We start from the raw sequence: 17,780 nt of genomic DNA, 5'->3' as shown, positions 1-17,780 counted from the left end.
ATTCTACATTATGACCATCTCAAATTGATTCAACATTAAAGTGAGCCACAAAGCAGGTCGATTGTGCCGTCAGGAAAAGTTCAACGATTCAAAAGCCCCATTGCCACAGGAAGTGACATCACTATTGACAAAAGCCACGGCGCAGATTCAAACATCACGCTGATCGCCGAGCAGATTGGTAGAAACCCTGCAAGCAGAGCAAAATGCCATAAGACATTTAGTTCTATTTGAAAGAGGGGAATTGGCAAGAAGTTGACTCACGGTGATGCACAGCCATGCTGTTCTCCTTCCAACCGGTGCCTTGGTAAACCCTGCACGTGTATGTGTAAGGCTTCTCGTCGGCCATCGGCGCCCAGGTAAGGCGGCAGAGGTTTGGGGCAAACAGGCTGACGTTGCTTCTCCTACGGTCCTCAATGGACACGAAGATGACGGCGTTGGGGTAGGTGGTGCCCACCAGCCTGCTATCCTGACGATACTCGCAGTAGGGGCCCGGGATCTCATTGGCGTCGGGAAACTCACAGTCCACCCTGACGTTCCTCTCCAAATAAGTCAGGCATGGAAACATCTGAGGCCCGCGTGGAGGGAAAAGAAACGTGTACAAGGAACTCACTAGAGAGAGACAAATAGAAGAAGAATGTGGTTCAGTCACAGTTATGCAGTTTGGATTGATTGTCCAATTGAAGAAGGTGGAAATGATCTTTTCATTGCAAAGCAGGCTCATCATTAGCTACTGGTTTCACTCCTTTTGCAAAACACCCAATCAGCTAAGACTGCATTTGGCAGGAACATAATCACACAAATGGCACACATTTATCTTAATTCCAACATATTTGGACTCACATCTAGTCATGACAACATCATGCAAGTTGATTGAACTTTCCGCTCTTAGTCTTGAAATCTTGTTGCCTTAACAATTCATCGAAATTCACAACCACATAGCAGAGAAAATTCAATGAAGGGACTTACTGTGAGTTTGCTGATGTGTTATTATGATCCTGGTGAAGAGAAGGCATGTTGTGGTGAGCAGGTAAGGCGCCATTTGTGTTCAGTATAGCGCACTGAATTCCAGATCACATCAATAACCTTCACAGGACCTGCAGACAGAGTCCAACATGGGACCTCATGAGACTAGTTTTACAATTGCCTGAATACAGCAGTGACAGCAGCAGGAAAAGCAACATGCAGCATCATCTCGGCCTTGGAAGAATCCGCTAGCACCAAAAATAGCAGCTCAGTGCAGGCTGCAGATGTGACGACGCCCACTGCAGCAAAGTACCCAGCTGCATACTCACATACTACAGTGCAGGCTTAAAACCTCAGTACCCCCCCCCAACCCCGTGCGTGCACTTCCCTCCCAAAAAAAACAATGCCAGGATATTTCGCAGGATCTCAAAATTTAGGATTACACAACTTGAGTGTCCTACCTGCTTCGAGGGAAAGGCGCTGCTTCCGAGTTGGATGGATCCGCACGCGCACACAAACGCGCACACGCACGATTCTCTTTATCTTATTGACCCTCTTTCTACCTATTGACAATGATTGATGCAATACTTTGTATTTATAGTGCTTTTATTTGTATGTATTTGCATAAATGTATCTGCCCACACCACAAAAATGCAATGAAAAGAAATACTGTATTACTGAACATCCCATTTTCAGTGGCGTCATGCCGCAGTTCGACACGAGCGCTCTCTGCTGGATAGATATTGTAATGCAGTCTACCAGAGCGAAAACAGTTTATTTGCTAAAGACAATGTGCAAATAGTTTAGATTAATCAGGAAAAAATTACAGCTCTGGGAAAAAAAAAGTTATGTGACCCGGCAGTGAATTTCGTTTTGTATTTTGACTATTTTTGAGTTCTATCAATGACAATATTTGAACATTATTTAGAAGTTGTATTGTCAGAAGCTTATAGAATGGAAACAAATGATTATATCCATTCCAAAAAAGTGAAGTTGCGTCCCTCTTGACTGCAATAACAACTATGCAATGTGTGCGCGTGAATGTTTATCACTAGGGCGTTTGATGTGCTTATTCCACACTAAACTCATCAAAGCAAAATTGAAGGTAAAATGCCCCAAGAAAAAGAAGGAAACTGAAGGGAGCCTAGCAAATCAAATATCGGTTGACAGTTTGATCTGTGATTGTAATGGTATTTTTTCCCCATTACTTTTAGTCATTTTGTTTATGATTTGTCCCTTAATTAACTCAATGGACAAGATTTGTAAGTAGTGACATGAATTAACACAATCTAAATTGCATCATACAGTACATTGCAGAGCTGCTTTAATTAGCTGCTGGGGTTTGTGTCTTTGAGAGGTCTGCAACACCGCTCCCAATGTCCTTAGAGACTAGTTTGGCAATGGAGGTGTTCAGCAAATGTCCTTGAAGAGATGGATGAGCAGTGTGCACAGAATGTGCCACAGAGGATGTAATGTGTTTGGCGTTAACGTCCTTGATATTTAAAAAAACATGTCCACAGTTGCTCTTGTTTTAATTTTGCACGTAAAATATGCAATTTGCAAAAATTGCCGACGGTCGGGCCGTGCACACCGCCATCGTTAGAGACTGGGATGGCAGTCAATGTCACTGTCCTGAATCATTTCAAGCTGCATCTTCCTTTTATTAGTGTCACACATCAGTTGCTTTAAAAAAAAAAAAAAAAAAAGGCAATGAATTGCCCAAGAGACAAATAACAGCACAGCAGAACAAGTGGATCATAAAGAAACTCACACTATAAAAGTATAGTGAGGAACAGCACATTTATGGCAGTAGGGAGACAATAGTATAGCAAATATAATTTTTGCCATGTCATTTTGTGTTTATGTTGAACAGGTAGAGCTGAATTGCGGAAAGATTATGATGAAGTGTACATTAAATTATGATGAAATGACCACAAGAACCTGCTGTACATTTCCCAACATGAAATGAGGATCTACAGTACAGCCAATGAAGCGTGTCAGCTGATCAACTTCTGTCCTCTGATAAAAGACGGTGTGAGAAAAAAATAAAATAAATCAATAAATGCCTATGTAATGTTGATAAATGTCCCTTAACTGGAGTGGAGCAGCCCTTTCTCCCCCTCCCTCACTGTCCCCCTCCCTTTTTCTCGCCTGTGTTTCTTCTCGGAGCCGACCTCTACTGTAACAACCCCTGGCATCACTGCAGAGCGCTGAGGAGAGCAATAAAACTGCATCAGACAAGGTGAGGATAATTCATACGCTATTTTTTTTTTATTTATTTTTTTTGCAGAATCTTATTTTGGGTAAAGAACGAACTTTTATGGCATAAATGATTCTGCATGGACTTTTGAATGCAAATGAATGAGTTTACAAAGGTATTTGAAACTACATTCAGAAAAGAATATTAGTCGAATTTATCGACACACAGATTATACATTTGTAAAGCTCATTGAAGAGTTTGAAGTTGGCCAATAATCAGAATTTGTAGGTGTGGTTATGAAAAGGAATGCATCACTGTTGGCATGTGTCCAGTGAACTTTCTAGCTCTTCACTGCACAGCATGAGAAGTAAAGCTACAATGCACCTACTTGCTCCAAATGACACAGTTCTTTTAAAAATAAAGCCCAGCTCATCTTCCCAGAGATCACAAAAATATCAAATGAGACATGTTTGAAGCTATGCATGTGTACATTAATTTCAGTGTTTTTTTGTTTTTTTTCAGGATAGTTGCGAAAATGTTCTTCCTTACCACAATTCTTTTATTTGGTAAGGTCATACTGTACATGACATCTTTTCTAAACCGAGTGTGTTTCTGTGATCGTTATCTTTTTCTGAATTTGTCATTGCATGTCTTTGCATTGCAGGCTTTGCGACAGCTCAGAAGGTGATTCAAGTATCCTACTGCTCGATAGATGAGAACCACGTCAGGCTGGATTGCAAATATTCGCTTCCCGCTGAGTCACCCGAAGTATTTTGCAAGTACACACAAGGGGAAAGACTCCTGGACACGACTAACCCGGAGGAGGAGCAGCATGCCCCCTACAAGCACAGAGCCAAAGCTCGCATCTTCCCCGGCAACATCTGCCGGCTGCTGTTTAAAAACCTGCCAAACGGCAAGTCCAACTTCACCTGCAACATTAAACTGGCCGACTCAGCAACTGCGTCCAAAACCTCGGTGGTGGAGAAAAGTAAGTTTCCTCGGCCGTTAACATATCGTTAACATCCCATTGAAAAATATTTCTCCATTCTTATTGCAGAGCTCCTCCTACCCTGTTCTGCCTGGAGTGTCCTGTTACAAAGCTGCAGTGGCCTACTCTTGACCTTGATGACACTTCCGATGGTGCTCGCATTTGACTGGCTGTGAACACTGTACCCAAGCTGCTCCGCCCGATCATTAGGTGGCTGTCACTTGACTCTGACTTCACATGGAGCATCAAGTCATATCTAAGCTTAGTGTGCAAAAATTGCATTTACTGTAGCCTAAGCTGAGTTCAAGCACGATCTCAGGAATATAGATGTGAAATGTGATATATTCTGTAGAATCAAATGGATCAGTATAGTGATTCTGTTCTGCATCATGAGAGAATCTTAGCTCAGGAGTGATATAATCAGCTTATCCTAACCAAGTGATACAAGACATCTGCCCAACTCAGCCAAACAATAATTAGTCTAAAAGCTATATAGACTTCAAATGCATGCATAAAGTATGTATATAAATCAAGAATGTTTACATGATCCTATAGCTGCTGTTACGAGTACATGACGAAAAGTGCTATTGCATGAAACCTGCCATGTTCGGGTTTATAATATGTGTACGGTGAAGAGAAGACAAGGCAACTACAGCTGGGATTACAAACAATGGTTCATCAATAAAGTAAAGCACAGATGGTTGTCTGACAGTTAATAAGCTAGTTGTTTATACAGGACGTTTAGTATTGTATCAGGAGTGGCGGTGTTTATGGATTCTATTTTTTTTTTTTATCATCCAAAGTATATTACAATGTTTGTTTTGTGTCCATCGTTTACTATCATAATAAATTCATAATCATTCCGAATCAGTATCAAAACTTGCAAGCCACACGTTTTCTTTTTCCAGCCATTCCACAGGTGCTGAGTCGTTGTCAAACCTGTTGTACGGTCTTTGCACCTGAGCGACTTTTTCCCCCCCCACCGGAAGTGAGGTGCGCGCTTGTCACCTGAACCCGACCAAGCAGGTGGAGCCTTTTTGAGGAGGCCTCTGTCGTCCTTCTCAGCCGAAACTACACGACTCACGATTAGAGAGAGTCTTGTCTGATTTAGTTGAAGTAGTTCTGAGTTTTGGATCTCCTTTTTCAACCAGACGGAGGAACGCAGTAAAACAAACTGCAAAGATCAACGCAAATATGTATTTTGCTTGGTTGGTTTCGACGCTCTTGTTTGCGACGACAGGTAAGTTACTTACAAATTTGTTTTTTGGCGACTTTTTTTCTTTTTCTTTTAATGTTTAAAACATTTCTATGGTTGTTAGCCTGACATGCTATCGTGTATTAATTACTACGTTAAGAATTTGAAAGCGTTAAACTGATCTTCGAAATGCGGCCCTGTATATTTCTCATCTGATACGTTGAGGAAGTCAAGAACAATGCACAGTCCCGTATATTTACTGTTTAGAGTCTACATTTCAAACTTTCGAACTTGAAACCGGTTCTGAATCCCAACAATGCGATCTGCATATCGTCACGCTTCTCTGGTCACAACAATAGGAACCTATGTGCGAAGGATTAAATCTTCTTGGTGTTGAATGATATCAGGTATTTTATTAATTTACAAAAGTGTTAATTGTCTTGACATGTAGCTAGATACTTTCACCTAATGATTTAGAAACTGCTCTCCCTATGATGCAGTGCAAGTTCTACGCCGCTTCTACACACACACACACCAAAACCATTAAATAAAAACATGTTCATGTTTCTTTAAGACCGATTCCCTTCCTACATTACACAATAAAATAAGAATTTTTCACATTGTTATTGGATTTTTTTTTTTAAAGTTTTAGTTTGGCATTCCCCGTTACGACATAGTTTCATTTTTAGATTGTTACAGTTTCGATGCTGCTTCAGGAACTTGGATCGAGTGGAGCATTTTTCCGTGCCCACGCCCTGTAGGCTTGTTACCACAGTCAGTCACCTGTCGGTCCATAGTCTGACGAGCAGCCTTCAAACGTTTCTCATCAGTGGCGGGTGATTGTTGTGATTTGACCTTGTAATCAGTCCAATATTTTCTGTCCTTTTAAGCAACATCTGACCATCCTTCCTTCCGTGTAGAGCAGTGACGTGTGCAGTTGCTTCCGGGTGTAACGTCATAACAATATGAACCCTTGTTTTGTATTTGTGTCAACAGGTGTAAGTAGCTTCACAGTTACGACATCCAATGCAAATGTGCAAGTGAAAGAAAATGAAGGTAAGTTTTAACACATTTGGGGGCAGTTTTAATATTGCCACATCAGCTCAATCAGTCAACAAGTGGTTGCACATTTAGATGTTTGTTTGTTGAAGCTTTTCAGTGTTTTTATTTATCGTGGTTTCTACTATTTCAGGGGTTGATCTGACATGCTCATATTCTGCGGACTTTGGTCAAAGTGCCAGGGTGGAGTGGAAGTTCAAAGACCTTACAGGGTCACAGAAATACATCTATTATAACGGCAAAACCACATGTAAGTTGTTTTGACGCTAAATATTTTGAAGGCATATAGGCCAAATATACTTCATACATGTTTAAGAGTACCAAGTGGTCATTTTTCATCTCCAACTTTTCCACTATTGCCCGATGCCATCAGGAACCCACCGATGTTAATCAATAACAAAGAAGCATGCTACAAGGCAAGCTGGCAGTGACGTGCAGTGTGTTTGGTGGTTAATGTGCAACTTTTTCCACAGCAACGTATGGCAACCGGGTGACAGTATATAACAACAATCTAAGATTCAGTAAAGTGACCCGTTTGGATAACGGCGTGTACGACTGTGAGGTGTCTCTTGCTGCTAGCCAATTTGGGGAGGCCCGGGTGAAGCTCACAGTTCTCGGTAAATATTTCCATGAGCATTTTAGTTGTGTTGCAGATGATGGAATAAAATTGTTTTGCAATCAAATTTCAAAGCAGTGGGTGAGTGAAGCTAAAGAAAACAGCATTATTTCCCCACAGTGCCTCCCTCGCCACCCTTGTGTAGGATTCCCTCCTCCGTGACGACCGGCAAGAGTACCATTCTGTCCTGCCACGATCGAGATGGCTCGCCCCCTCCCCAATACAAGTGGTACCGAAACAATGTTCTTCTGCCACCTGAGCCTAGCAAGATGTCCGGCTTCCAGAATAGCACCTATGTACTGAACTCGGCCAATGGCAACCTGGTGAGCTGCGGCGCTTTGCTGTCTTCACCATTTCAACCTCTAGCGCTCCCCTTTTCAGATAGGAAAACCCGTTTTCTTGTATTTTCACAGGAGTTCCCTGCTGTCAAAAAGACAGATACAGCGCAGTACTTCTGTGAGGCTTTCAACAACGCTGGTCCTCCACAGCGCTGTAGAGCTGTGAATATGGAAGTCCGTAAGTGCCCCTTATGCAGTTTGGTGCTGGACAATGCTGAATGTTAATGTTGCAAAACGACCTCCAGATGACGTTCTACCACAATTTTATTCTTTAAGGTGACATTAACACCGGAGGCATTGTTGCTGGGGTAATCGTGGGTCTCCTGTTGCTCGTCCTGCTTGTTGTGGGAATTTGGTATGCTCACAAGAAAGGATACTTGCCCCGTGAGTACACAGCTATGCCTTCTTTGGATAGTTATCCTGTATCAATGTTTGTCAGATCTTGAGCAGAAGAGAGCGTTGTAGTTTGTATAGCTTGATGACTTGGTGTTCTTCCTTCTGATTACAGGAATGACTGAAAGGTAAGAGTATTTTCTTATTTTTATTAGGCACAGTTGATTAGATCAATTTATGAACACACACACACACACCACCACAATTGGTTTGAAATGGTTCTGTTTCTAAAATGTATCTTGCAGCAAGCCAAAAACCAACGTGGTCTACCAGCCACCTTCTGTGTATGGTGGCGAGGATGATGATGTAAGTATGACACTGCCTGGCTTCTTCCAAAACGTTTCTGTAAATGCCTGCAAATGTTGATTTTGCTTTTATTTAATTCGTTTTAGGTCCAAACGGGAACATTTAAAGATTGTATATCATATAAATGATTTGTTTGTGTTCACAGGGTGAGTTCAAGCAGAAGTCATCATTTGTGGTATAGTCTGCAAGCAACAGTCATGGCTGGTTTTAACTGTTTCAGCGTGCCCTTTTGTGGTTTTTACAATTCATCTCGGCAATTTTGATATTATATGATCTAAAGCTTTCTCGAACATTTTTTTTTTTTTTTAACAAACCTGTAAATATGTTTTTTTTTGTTTTTTTTTTTTGTTCCGTTGGTAAAATCATTCTTACTGGCCTTTGGTGTGACTGACACTTTGTAATATGTTATCTTAACATTCCATCAAAAATACAGTAAAAATTCTTACAGAAATTAACTTGTTACATTTGTTCTCAAATTCTGTTTGTCTATGACTCCAGTTTGAGAACTACATTCGTTAAAATAATGAAAACAGGGTAATGTACTGTATGTGTCCCGAACTGTGATTGTCTTTCCTGTGAAAAGCACAGTACTAGAGTTTGAGAACTGTGCATTGATGTTATATTTTTACCTTTTTGTTTTTAATCTTGATATTGACTTGTATAGTCTTATCACAGCTATGAACTCTTCTTAAAGATTGGTTTTACTTTCTGGTACTTTATCCTCCAACAATCATGCGCTTGCAAGGTTCATATACACAGATGTTGGTGCATAGAGTAAGAATTTATGTAATATCTGTTTTATTGAATATTTATTGGGAAATCTTGCAAGTTTTCCACATTTTTGCTGAGTTTGGAGCTGATGGATTTCCCTAACTATGTAACTTTTCGGTAAAAGTAAATAAAATGTTTTCATATGTGTCAATCTGCTGTTGTCTCAACAGTAGTGATCTGTAATTTCAACAAAGTATTCGTTTCCAGCAAGAAAAGGGTGACCAAATTACAAAAAAAAAAAAAAATGCTGCTTTACTATGGCAACAATGTATTTGTATTTGCTGTAGTCTCGTTTACGCATGCGCATTGACGCCCCCTAAGACAGGAAGTGTGAACCACTCTTTCCACCATCCGCCCCCAGATCGGATCTGCATCACACCGCCTCAAACCCATCTGAATAATAGCGTTGTAGTTCTTTATCACGATGCTGTCATTTCCACGAGCGAGCTCATGGGCGTCCTACAGCGCCTCACTGGGTATCTAACTGGACGGCTCGCCGATTTTTGTCTTCCAGGCACGGGATCTGCCTCCCTCCGGGAGACAAGTTCGCGGTGGAAGGAACGAAGCAAGCGTTTTAGTTGCATTTGATTTGTCATCCGGCGGACCGGATGCGAGAGGCGAGTTCGACCCCGCTATGTTCCTCTCCGCGGCCGGTTACGGTAGCTCGCGACCACCGCTGGCCCAAACAGTCGAGGTGACTCGGCATGGCTGACCCGAGCTCAGATCGCCGTGGTTGCACCTAACTTAAGACCCATGAGACTTCCCATCTTTTTTTGGGCGTAAAATAGACCGTTTTTTAATGAAATGAAATGAAATACGTCAGAGAATCGTGCATACCGTTGGAGCAGTAAATGATGGCAGCTAAAGAGGAACTCTACGCCAAAGTGACCCCGCGGAGACAGCGCCAGAGTCGTGCAGGCACCGTCAAACATGGGTCAACTCTGGACGTGCTGCTGTCTATGGGCTTCCCTAAGACCAGGGCGTGAGTACACTGCACCACCACACACACACACACACACACACACACACACACACACACACACACACACACACACACACACACACACACACACACACACACACACACACACACACACACACACACACACACACACACACACACACACACACACACACACACACACACACACACACACACACACACACACACACACACACACACACACACACACACACACACACACACACACACACACACACACACACACACAAACACTAATCCTCAGAACTACTACGTTTTTAATGTGGCGTTTAGGACTTTGGCTGCACTCCTGCAGAAAGAGGATGCTGTATTGTGTGACCCAGATGTTGCACTTGCCAGTCTCTCTTGGATTCAGTGGTTTCTGCTCAAATATTTCTTTTCCACTCCATTCATCTTTGAGAGGATTGGGTTGCCAAGAAACAAGCCCTGTGTGAATGAAATATGGAGGTTATGTAATGATGTTAAAAATCCCATAAATGAGTCAAGTGTTTTCCTCTGAATGCAGCTGTGGTTTGTTTCTAGGTCATTGAAAATTGAGGCTGAGCATCTGTACAGTGGTTTGATTTCTCAGTATGTACTCTAAACAACAAAGGCTCAACCTTTTTTGAAATCGGATGAGGTCATAGGCATTTTTTCTTGACTTCCTCCAACATCTCCAGAACACACATTTGGATCATTGAAGACTTAAATTGTCCATGTTTTTGAATGTGAGAATGGTTGGTTGTATGTATGTGCCCTGTGATTAGTGATCAGTCCAGTGTAGTGTACCCCACCTTTGACTCAAACGCTCCTGGGATAGACTAGCTCACCTTTTCCCCATTGCATAAGGGCTGTTACATAAAAATGACCATCCAAGCACGGCACAAAACTGCTGAACCTTAGCTCTTACATTTTTTCCAATTGGTGAACTTCCTGAAAATTATATTTTTAATATATTTCTCCTGCATATCATACCTGCAAAAAAATGTTGGGCCTACTCATCTTGCAAGTAACTAAGGCATAGTATGTCATCTAGTGGTGTTTGTTGACATTACAAACTAAAGTCGACCTCTGTATACAGTAATCCCTCGTTATATCACGGTTCACCTTTCACGGCCTCGCTGCTTCACGGATTTTTCTTCGCAGTGCATTGTGTTATGGCTTCAGAAGAAAAAGACACTACAGAGCGGAGTCATGCCTCAGAGGTGCAGTGAAATAGGCGTGAGTCACAATTTGTCCTACTACATAGTATGTACTTCGTATTGATGATGAAAAGTATTATTTTACTGTAGTTATTTGTAAGAAAGTAGTTATTTCACTTTGTTAGACAAATGCTTGGGCCTAAAATCAGCTTTTGTTTTTTCATGCACACGCTGGAACTGACTGCCATTTTGCGTAAATAAATCTTATAGTGAAAAGAGGTACATTTTCCCTTTTTTGTGACCAGGTTATTTCCCAAAATGGCAGTTTGCGAGGCAATAACAGAAAACTGTCGTCAGGGCCTAGCTTCAGGGAACAAGGCCTTTATTGTATTGGAGGGTGGGAGTATGAAACGCAAATACACACACACACACACAGACGCACAAATACCGCGTGTACGAGAATCAACCCTTCTGTTAAATCCAGCGATATCATTGCTGAGTCATTCAAGAATTGACCGGTGAAATCTGATAGGAGCCGCAAGCAACTCCGTTCACTGGTCATGACCAATGTCCGGAAGAAAAACGTTCCTATTTATATTTCATCACTCTGTTTTGCTTCTCTTAATGAGTGCTTCTTAGCTCTCTTAATGAGTGTCTTGGTGTTATTTTTTAATTCAGATTAATAAACCAACAATGTAGCTGGTGTTTGGTTAGATCACTGAAAAGATTGGTAAGTGGATGGAAAACTACACAAACTACCGTAATTTTAGGACTATAAGTCGCGGTTTTTGTCATAGTTTGGGTGGGGGGGGGGGGTGACTTATACTCAGGAGGGACTTATATGTGATTTTTTTTTCACAAATCTTCAAAATTCAAAAATCTGCGATGTAGTGAAACCGCGATAAACGAACCGCGATGTAGCAAGGGATTACTGTCATTTGAACTGCAAGTGACGTCCCCGTTGCCGCGCGGCGGTTGTTTACATAAAGGACAAAGGATTTGATCACGGGATGACGAAGATGACAAAGGGCCCCACGTACTACCGGCATCATTAGCGGCTTTGTTTGTAAGTGACACGGAGGACGAAGAGTTTGAACGATTTAATGATTTGGAGTGACACAGAAGGTTTGGAAAAACTATTATGGCTTTTACGCACGCCCGGTCCTTCTCGACGGGAGCGCTCTTTCACCTCGTCGGATGGAAGTCGGGGGCCGGCGCTCAGCCGGGTGGCGGTGGAGGGGACGGTGGAGGGGGCTCGGACATGGCTTTTACGCACGCCCGGTCCTATTTTATGGAGCTCTCTTCCACCTCCGTGGCTGGAAGTTCAGTAGTTGTTGGCTCGTTGAACTCTTGTTTTGTTAAATAAAGAGCCGTTTACCAAACCCACGTCTTTCCTGGTACTTTGTTAACGCTACAATATAGTTATATATTAGATCTCTGCAGCGCACGCGCGGAGTTGTTGACATAAAGAACGAGGAATTTGATCGATGGATTTAATGATTTGGAGTGACACAGATGGTTTGATAAACGTGTTATTTATGTAATACTTGCTTGAATAACTCTGAATGTTACGTCATGCCCGTTCTCAGCTCCTCGTTTGTGTATATGTCACGTTAGCGTTTAGCCTGTTGTTGCTGGTTCATGTCTGTTTTTGGTGTTGGCTTTTGACAAATACATTTGCCCCAAAAGTGCGACTTATACTCCGGTGCGACTTATATATGTTTTTTTTTCACTTTATTGTGCATTTTATGGCTGGTGCGACTTATGCTCCGGAGCGACTTATAGTTCGAAAATTACAGTAGTTTCTAATGTACGAAGGATGCACCGAAACTATAAACTTTCTTTAGGGCCACTTACGAGCACAAATGTGTACAAATAGTACCACGATACTATTACTGATACAAAAGTTCTGCATACATGAGGCACATTCCACTGCAGGCAAACTCTGAGCTTGGATTCAAGGAGGCTAAGCGGAAGTCGCCCATTTCCTGAAGTGGCTTGTGACCTTCTCTGTTGAGACGGTGGTTTGAGGGCAGCAGAGGCAGACGTTGCAATGTCTCACACTTTCACACAAGACAAAATGACACAGGTGCTGAATAGAGATTGAAAATCCAGACCGTTTAAACGATTACATAAAAAAAAAGACAATCATCAATGTGATACATTTGCATTTGTCTAATGATTATTCGATTTCTAAATCGAAGTGATACATTTTGCAGTTTCCAAATGATTCTTATCCGTATTAAGCTTCAGCTAATGTCAAGTCACGTTTGTCAAACAAAAAGTGGGAACATAAAACAACACACCTCACCCACACAATGGCCCGCTCACTTCCTTTATGGTGTCTCGGACGCGCTTCGTTATAACATGTGACTTTGAATGTGTGTTCCAGAAATAATGAACCGAGAAAAGTCGTCTTCCTTGGTTGTTACATACAGGCATGTCTTGAAGTCGATAGTTAAACTAATGGTTAAATCTGACAATCATGACCATTTGTCTTGAGATTTTTCGCCTTTCGAGCTGAGTCATGGCGCGGCCCTCAAGTTGTTGCTTAACACATTCGTGCGTAGGTGATGGAAGTATCAAGCTGTTTTGATGCCCCCGAGTTCTTCTGACCCTTCTGTAAAAACCAGAAACAAAAGCACAGTCTAAGTTGACACTGTCATATTCTGCTAAGACAGCTGACAAAAGGATAGGCAGAGAACCCAAACATGTATTTTATGTTAAATGTGTAACTGAAATGTTACCACATGTTGGTGGAATGAATGACACTTTCCACTCTTGTTTGATCTAATCATGGTCACTTCTAGGTGGAAGCCAAACATAATCCAAAGGTATTTTTCCCCCCCCCCCAACTCATCTTTGTCTAGCTGTGAACAGGAAATACAGTTTATAAATAACATGCTCATTTTTGCTAAGGGCAAGGGAAAAGACTTTGGTGTATGTATCTCTTAAGGACAGCTGGTGCATAGCTGCTTTTACGATGTGGAGCACATACAACTAAAGCATTCATCTCAGAAAAAAAGATTTAAAGGATTAAACGGCAGATGTGATTCACAAGGGGGCCAAAACACAATCGACACTGGACACATGTGCACCAGTTAAGGAACACATTTCATTTTGGGGATTCTCAGTCATTAAAAAGCAAGTTTTAAAAAGAAAACATTCCATGAAAAACGTTGAATTGCATATTTGTGTTTTTTTTTTCCCCCAAGAGAACGAAATAATAAATAAGATCATTATCTCTACATGTTGGCTGGCAGTGTGTTTGAAAAACATTTTCAATATTGCAACCCAGCCATAAAATCAATTCCATCCAAATGAATGTTTTCTATGTTTTCACCTTCACTACTGTTTTAGGCGCTCCTGGTATGAATTATTGAGACTACATTTTGTCATTTGACTTCTCTCTTGGGATTTGTGTTCTTTTTTTTCCCCCCAATTTCCCTCTAATAAACTTTGGCCGGAAGAGGCTCTATTGATTTTGTGACTGAGCTTTGTCTTAATCTTTGTGTCTTTGCAGATTGAAAGCTTTGGTTTCGACAGGAGGGAAAAACGTCCAGGCAGCTTGTGACTGGTGAGACTCACACAGACACACTTACACACACACGCACAGACACACACACATTGCCGGTTTCCCCATTACTAATTCACCACTGGAATGTGACTAAAGTTCAACAATGGTAAGCAAATGGCGGAAGTGACACTGTTCTCATAGTCATAGTTGTATGGTTCTTGATTTTAAATTGGGGCATTTTTCTATTTTTAACTCTCATTTTTGTACGTGTGCAGGCTCTTTTCGCATGTGGATGACCCTTTCCTGGATGACCCTCTGCCTCGGGAATATGTGTTGTATCTGCGACCCAGCGGTCCGCTGCTGCAGCAGCTCTCGCTCTTCTGGCAGCAATCTCGCCTCTCATGTGGCAAAAATAAGGCACACAACATCTTCCCCCACATCACCCTCTGCCAGTTTTTCATGGTCAGTCTCAATCTCATGTCAAATTGTGAAGGCTTATTGAAGCGTCAAGATTTTGGATGAACTCATCCCCTTGTAATTCTTCATCCCGGATTTGACGGCTTTTGTCGTTGTCAATTCAGTGTGCCGACGGGAAAGTGGAGGCTCTGTCAGATGCCCTCCAGACCTCTGTTGCCAAGTGGAAAGGTCGTATACCCATGCCCCTTCCATTGGAGTTGTACACATCCTCCACCTTCATTGGGCTCTTTGTGGAGGAGCAGGTGGCGGAGGTGCTGAAGAGTTTTGCGGCCGATTTTGCAAATGAAGCGGAAACTAAAGCAGGTAGATTTTTCTTACGGATTAATTTTTTGGACGCACTGGAAGTACATAAAAACAGAAAGTTGCATAGATGTCACCTGTCAGCACATTTTCCTATGTCCAGATGTGCACGTTGAGCACCATAAGAAGCAACTGCATGTCACGTTGGCGTACCACTTCCAAGGCAGCCATCTTCCAGTTTTAGAAAAGCTGGCCAAAAACGTCGATGTGTCGTCAGGCTGCGACTGGCTGGCTGTGCTCTTCTCCCGGGATATTCGCTTTGCCAATCATGAGGTAGGAATGGTGTCCGATGGTTCACTGTGGCCTTTCAAATGTTCTCTGCATATAACTCCACTATATCTGAATTATTTACGACTGATTTTCTCATGTAGACACTGCAGGTCATGTATCCCTATGTGCCTCAAAATGATGACGAGCTCGAACTGGTGCCCGGAGACTTCATCTTCATGTCACCTATGGAGCAAAGCAGCGCCAGTGAGGGCTGGGTTTACGGCACGTCCCTGGGCACGGGGCTGTCCGGCCTACTGCCTGAAAATTACGTCAGCCGCGCTGATGAGTCTGACACTTGGGTTGTTCATGGGTAAGAATGAGCACCTCACGCAAGTGTTTGCTTTCTCTTTCATGATAAGAACCTTCCGGCCTGTGCCAACGCATAGCATAACCTGTGCTCTAATAAAGACTAGGTATATCCCAATTAATTGTTAGATACGTCCTACTCGTCCGTGACTCCTCTTGACATAATGTTGAAAGACATTTTGTCCAATCCTCAGGTCTCATTCCATTCTCAATTACACCTCCCCGCCTAATGCTGGCAGCACCCTAGGTGGCTTACTGTTTGATGAACAGCACACTGACAGTCTTCTTGACAGTCTGGTGGATCCCCCCAGCCTCGGTGGCCTCTGTCCTCCCATGCAGGTATGGTAGAAAAACCGTTTGGAATAATACCCTTCTTGATTACTATAGTAATCATTCGACCTTCTATTTACCTTCCAGGTGATGCGGGCAGCTGGTCAGTCTTCTCTGTCCAAGATGAGATTGTTTGTGTGCCGACACGGGGAGAGGATGGATGTTGTCTTTGGGAAACACTGGGTCACTCAGTGCTTTGATGCCAAAGGTGTGTACACAGATGGAACAGAGGGAAATGTGTATACGGTAGCCACTAACTTTGATTCTTTTGAGTGTAGGCAGATATGTTCGCTCAAATCTCAACATGCCATCCAGCCTGCCAACCAGAAGCAACGGTCACAGAGACTATGATAAAGATTGTCCAATTACTGTGTTTGGCTCATCCCAGGCCCGTCTAGTAGGTTAGTTCTGTTTTGAAAAAGAAAAAAAAAACCTCACATACAGGCATTGGTAGTTCTTGCAGATATAATCAGAGTATTGTCCCCCTATCTCAGGTGAAGCCTTGTTGGAAAGCCACACCACAATAGACTTTGTGTATTGCTCTCCTTCACTTCGCTGCGTCCAGACCGCTCAGCACATTCTGCAGGGTAGGACTCCTCCAATACCAACATACTAAATTTGAAGTCTTCTCTGACAGTGTCTTTGTGGGCTTTTATGTTTCAGGTCTCCAACAGGAGGGGAAGACAAAAATCCGTGTGGAGCCTGGACTTTTTGAATGGACCAAGTGGGTTTCAGGCACCTGTTTACCCACCTGGATTCCTCCAATAGAGCTGGCTGCTGCCAACTTGAGTGTGGACACAACATACAGGTACAGAAACTATGCTGGAACTTGAGCATATTAACATATTCCTTTCACATATTCTGTATGTTCCTCTCCCTTAGACCTCATGTACCCGTAAACAAGCTAGTGGTTTCCGAGTCCTATGACACCTACATCAGCCGGAGCTTCCAAGTGACTCGAGAAATCCTATCAGAGTGCAAAAATCTGGGTACAGTGGACTCTTGTTCTCACCCTAAATATATTTTTGCCTACAGCCACTATAAATGTGTCTACTGTGCTTTGTCAGCATTCATTTGACAAATGTTGTATGATGAATTGCATTCACCAGCAAATGAACAATGGTGTCAGTGGACTTTGGTTCTTCTTCTACCTCTTTCATACAGGACACAAGGTTCTGATTGTGGCCCATGCGTCCTCCCTGGAGGCCTGCACTCGCCAGATCCAAGGACTCAGCCCACAAAACTCCAAGGACTTTGTGCAAGTTGTGCGAAAGGTCGAACAGATGCCGATTACATCACATGGAATAAGATGTCTCTGTTGTTTTCTCTCAATAACACAGAGGTGCATCTGCTCTGTGCATTTTGACAGATTCCCTACTTGGGATTTTGTGCTTGTGAAGAAATGGGCGAGACGGGGGTGTGGCAACTGGTTGACCCCCCCATCCTGCCTTTGACACATGGACCCAATCACAGCTTCAACTGGAGGGAAATGCTTATGCCGGACTGAAGAATGACACACATTTCCTTCAACATTGTGACATGCAGAATCAGTATTTATTTTTTAACCACACCGCTACCAAAAAAAAACCCCACGTCTGGCTTCCATGAACTGCTTCTTGTCAAAAAT

General features: G+C 42.5%; 4 protein-coding genes across 5 annotated transcripts in view; 3 read left to right on the top strand and 1 right to left on the bottom strand.

Annotated features, from left to right (window-relative positions):
* The window catches only part of LOC147043582 (uncharacterized), a 2,098-nt gene extending 995 nt beyond the window's left edge, over positions 1-1,103 (bottom strand). The window contains exons 1-3 of the mRNA XM_085936407.1: positions 967-1,103; positions 262-609; positions 1-187 (exon numbers count right to left, since the gene is read on the bottom strand). The exon at positions 1-187 is cut by the window's left edge and continues 995 nt beyond it. Of these exons, the coding sequence (XP_085792533.1) occupies positions 81-187; positions 262-609; positions 967-1,039 (528 nt within the window). The 5' untranslated portion in view covers positions 1,040-1,103 and the 3' untranslated portion in view covers positions 1-80. The remainder of the gene's footprint in view (positions 188-261; positions 610-966) is intronic.
* Positions 1,104-3,107: 2,004 nt separating this feature from the next.
* thy1 (Thy-1 cell surface antigen) lies at positions 3,108-4,971 on the top strand. Its single transcript, XM_085936231.1, has 4 exons — positions 3,108-3,205; positions 3,686-3,729; positions 3,828-4,151; positions 4,221-4,971. The coding sequence occupies exons 2-4, from the start codon at positions 3,699-3,701 to the stop codon at positions 4,325-4,327; spliced, it is 462 nt and encodes a 153-aa protein (XP_085792357.1). The 5' UTR covers positions 3,108-3,205; positions 3,686-3,698; the 3' UTR covers positions 4,328-4,971.
* A 178-nt stretch (positions 4,972-5,149) lies between these two features.
* Positions 5,150-8,980, top strand: f11r.1 (F11 receptor, tandem duplicate 1). Its single transcript, XM_085936230.1, has 10 exons — positions 5,150-5,391; positions 6,343-6,402; positions 6,539-6,655; positions 6,879-7,022; positions 7,142-7,344; positions 7,435-7,537; positions 7,636-7,743; positions 7,868-7,880; positions 7,998-8,058; positions 8,204-8,980. The coding sequence occupies exons 1-10, from the start codon at positions 5,346-5,348 to the stop codon at positions 8,237-8,239; spliced, it is 891 nt and encodes a 296-aa protein (XP_085792356.1). The 5' UTR covers positions 5,150-5,345; the 3' UTR covers positions 8,240-8,980.
* Positions 8,981-9,090: 110 nt separating this feature from the next.
* Positions 9,091-17,779, top strand: ubash3ba (ubiquitin associated and SH3 domain containing Ba). 2 transcript variants are annotated; one of them, XM_085936228.1, is made up of 14 exons: positions 9,091-9,811; positions 14,477-14,530; positions 14,746-14,932; positions 15,052-15,250; positions 15,351-15,520; positions 15,619-15,827; positions 16,063-16,162; positions 16,241-16,361; positions 16,432-16,554; positions 16,648-16,740; positions 16,817-16,961; positions 17,036-17,142; positions 17,318-17,427; positions 17,523-17,779. In XM_085936228.1, exons 1-14 carry the CDS (start codon positions 9,681-9,683, stop codon positions 17,658-17,660), a joined length of 1,887 nt encoding a protein of 628 aa, XP_085792354.1. In that variant the 5' UTR covers positions 9,091-9,680; the 3' UTR covers positions 17,661-17,779. The 2 variants fall into 2 exon arrangements, with proteins under 2 accessions (XP_085792354.1, XP_085792353.1); XM_085936227.1 differs by having other exon boundaries at positions 16,018-16,162.
* Position 17,780: the final 1 nt, after the last annotated feature.

This window comes from Syngnathus leptorhynchus, chromosome 17, assembly GCF_054491065.1.
Source record: "Syngnathus leptorhynchus isolate UIUO chromosome 17, UIUO_Slep, whole genome shotgun sequence".
NCBI lineage: Eukaryota > Metazoa > Chordata > Actinopteri > Syngnathiformes > Syngnathidae > Syngnathus > Syngnathus leptorhynchus.
Note: the sequence above shows the minus strand (reverse complement) of the source record. Positions and strands in the feature narration are given on the sequence as shown.

Bases quoted from the DNA above. Each gene is read 5' to 3' on its own strand.
- thy1 (XM_085936231.1), top strand. From the start codon at position 3,699: ATGTTCTTCCTTACCACAATTCTTTTATTTG. The intron at 3,730-3,827 runs GTAAGGTCATAC...TTTGCATTGCAG, and splicing joins TACCACAATTCTTTTATTTG to GCTTTGCGACAGCTCAGAAG. The intron at 4,152-4,220 runs GTAAGTTTCCTC...TTCTTATTGCAG, and splicing joins AACCTCGGTGGTGGAGAAAA to AGCTCCTCCTACCCTGTTCT.
- f11r.1 (XM_085936230.1), top strand. From the start codon at position 5,346: ATGTATTTTGCTTGGTTGGTTTCGACGCTCTTGTTTGCGACGACAG. The intron at 5,392-6,342 runs GTAAGTTACTTA...TTGTGTCAACAG, and splicing joins GCTCTTGTTTGCGACGACAG to GTGTAAGTAGCTTCACAGTT. The intron at 6,403-6,538 runs GTAAGTTTTAAC...CTACTATTTCAG, and splicing joins GCAAGTGAAAGAAAATGAAG to GGGTTGATCTGACATGCTCA.
- ubash3ba (XM_085936227.1), top strand. From the start codon at position 9,681: ATGATGGCAGCTAAAGAGGAACTCTACGCCAAAGTGACCCCGCGGAGA. The intron at 16,163-16,240 runs GTATGGTAGAAA...TTTACCTTCCAG, and splicing joins GCCTCTGTCCTCCCATGCAG to GTGATGCGGGCAGCTGGTCA. The intron at 16,962-17,035 runs GTACAGAAACTA...CCTCTCCCTTAG, and splicing joins AGTGTGGACACAACATACAG to ACCTCATGTACCCGTAAACA.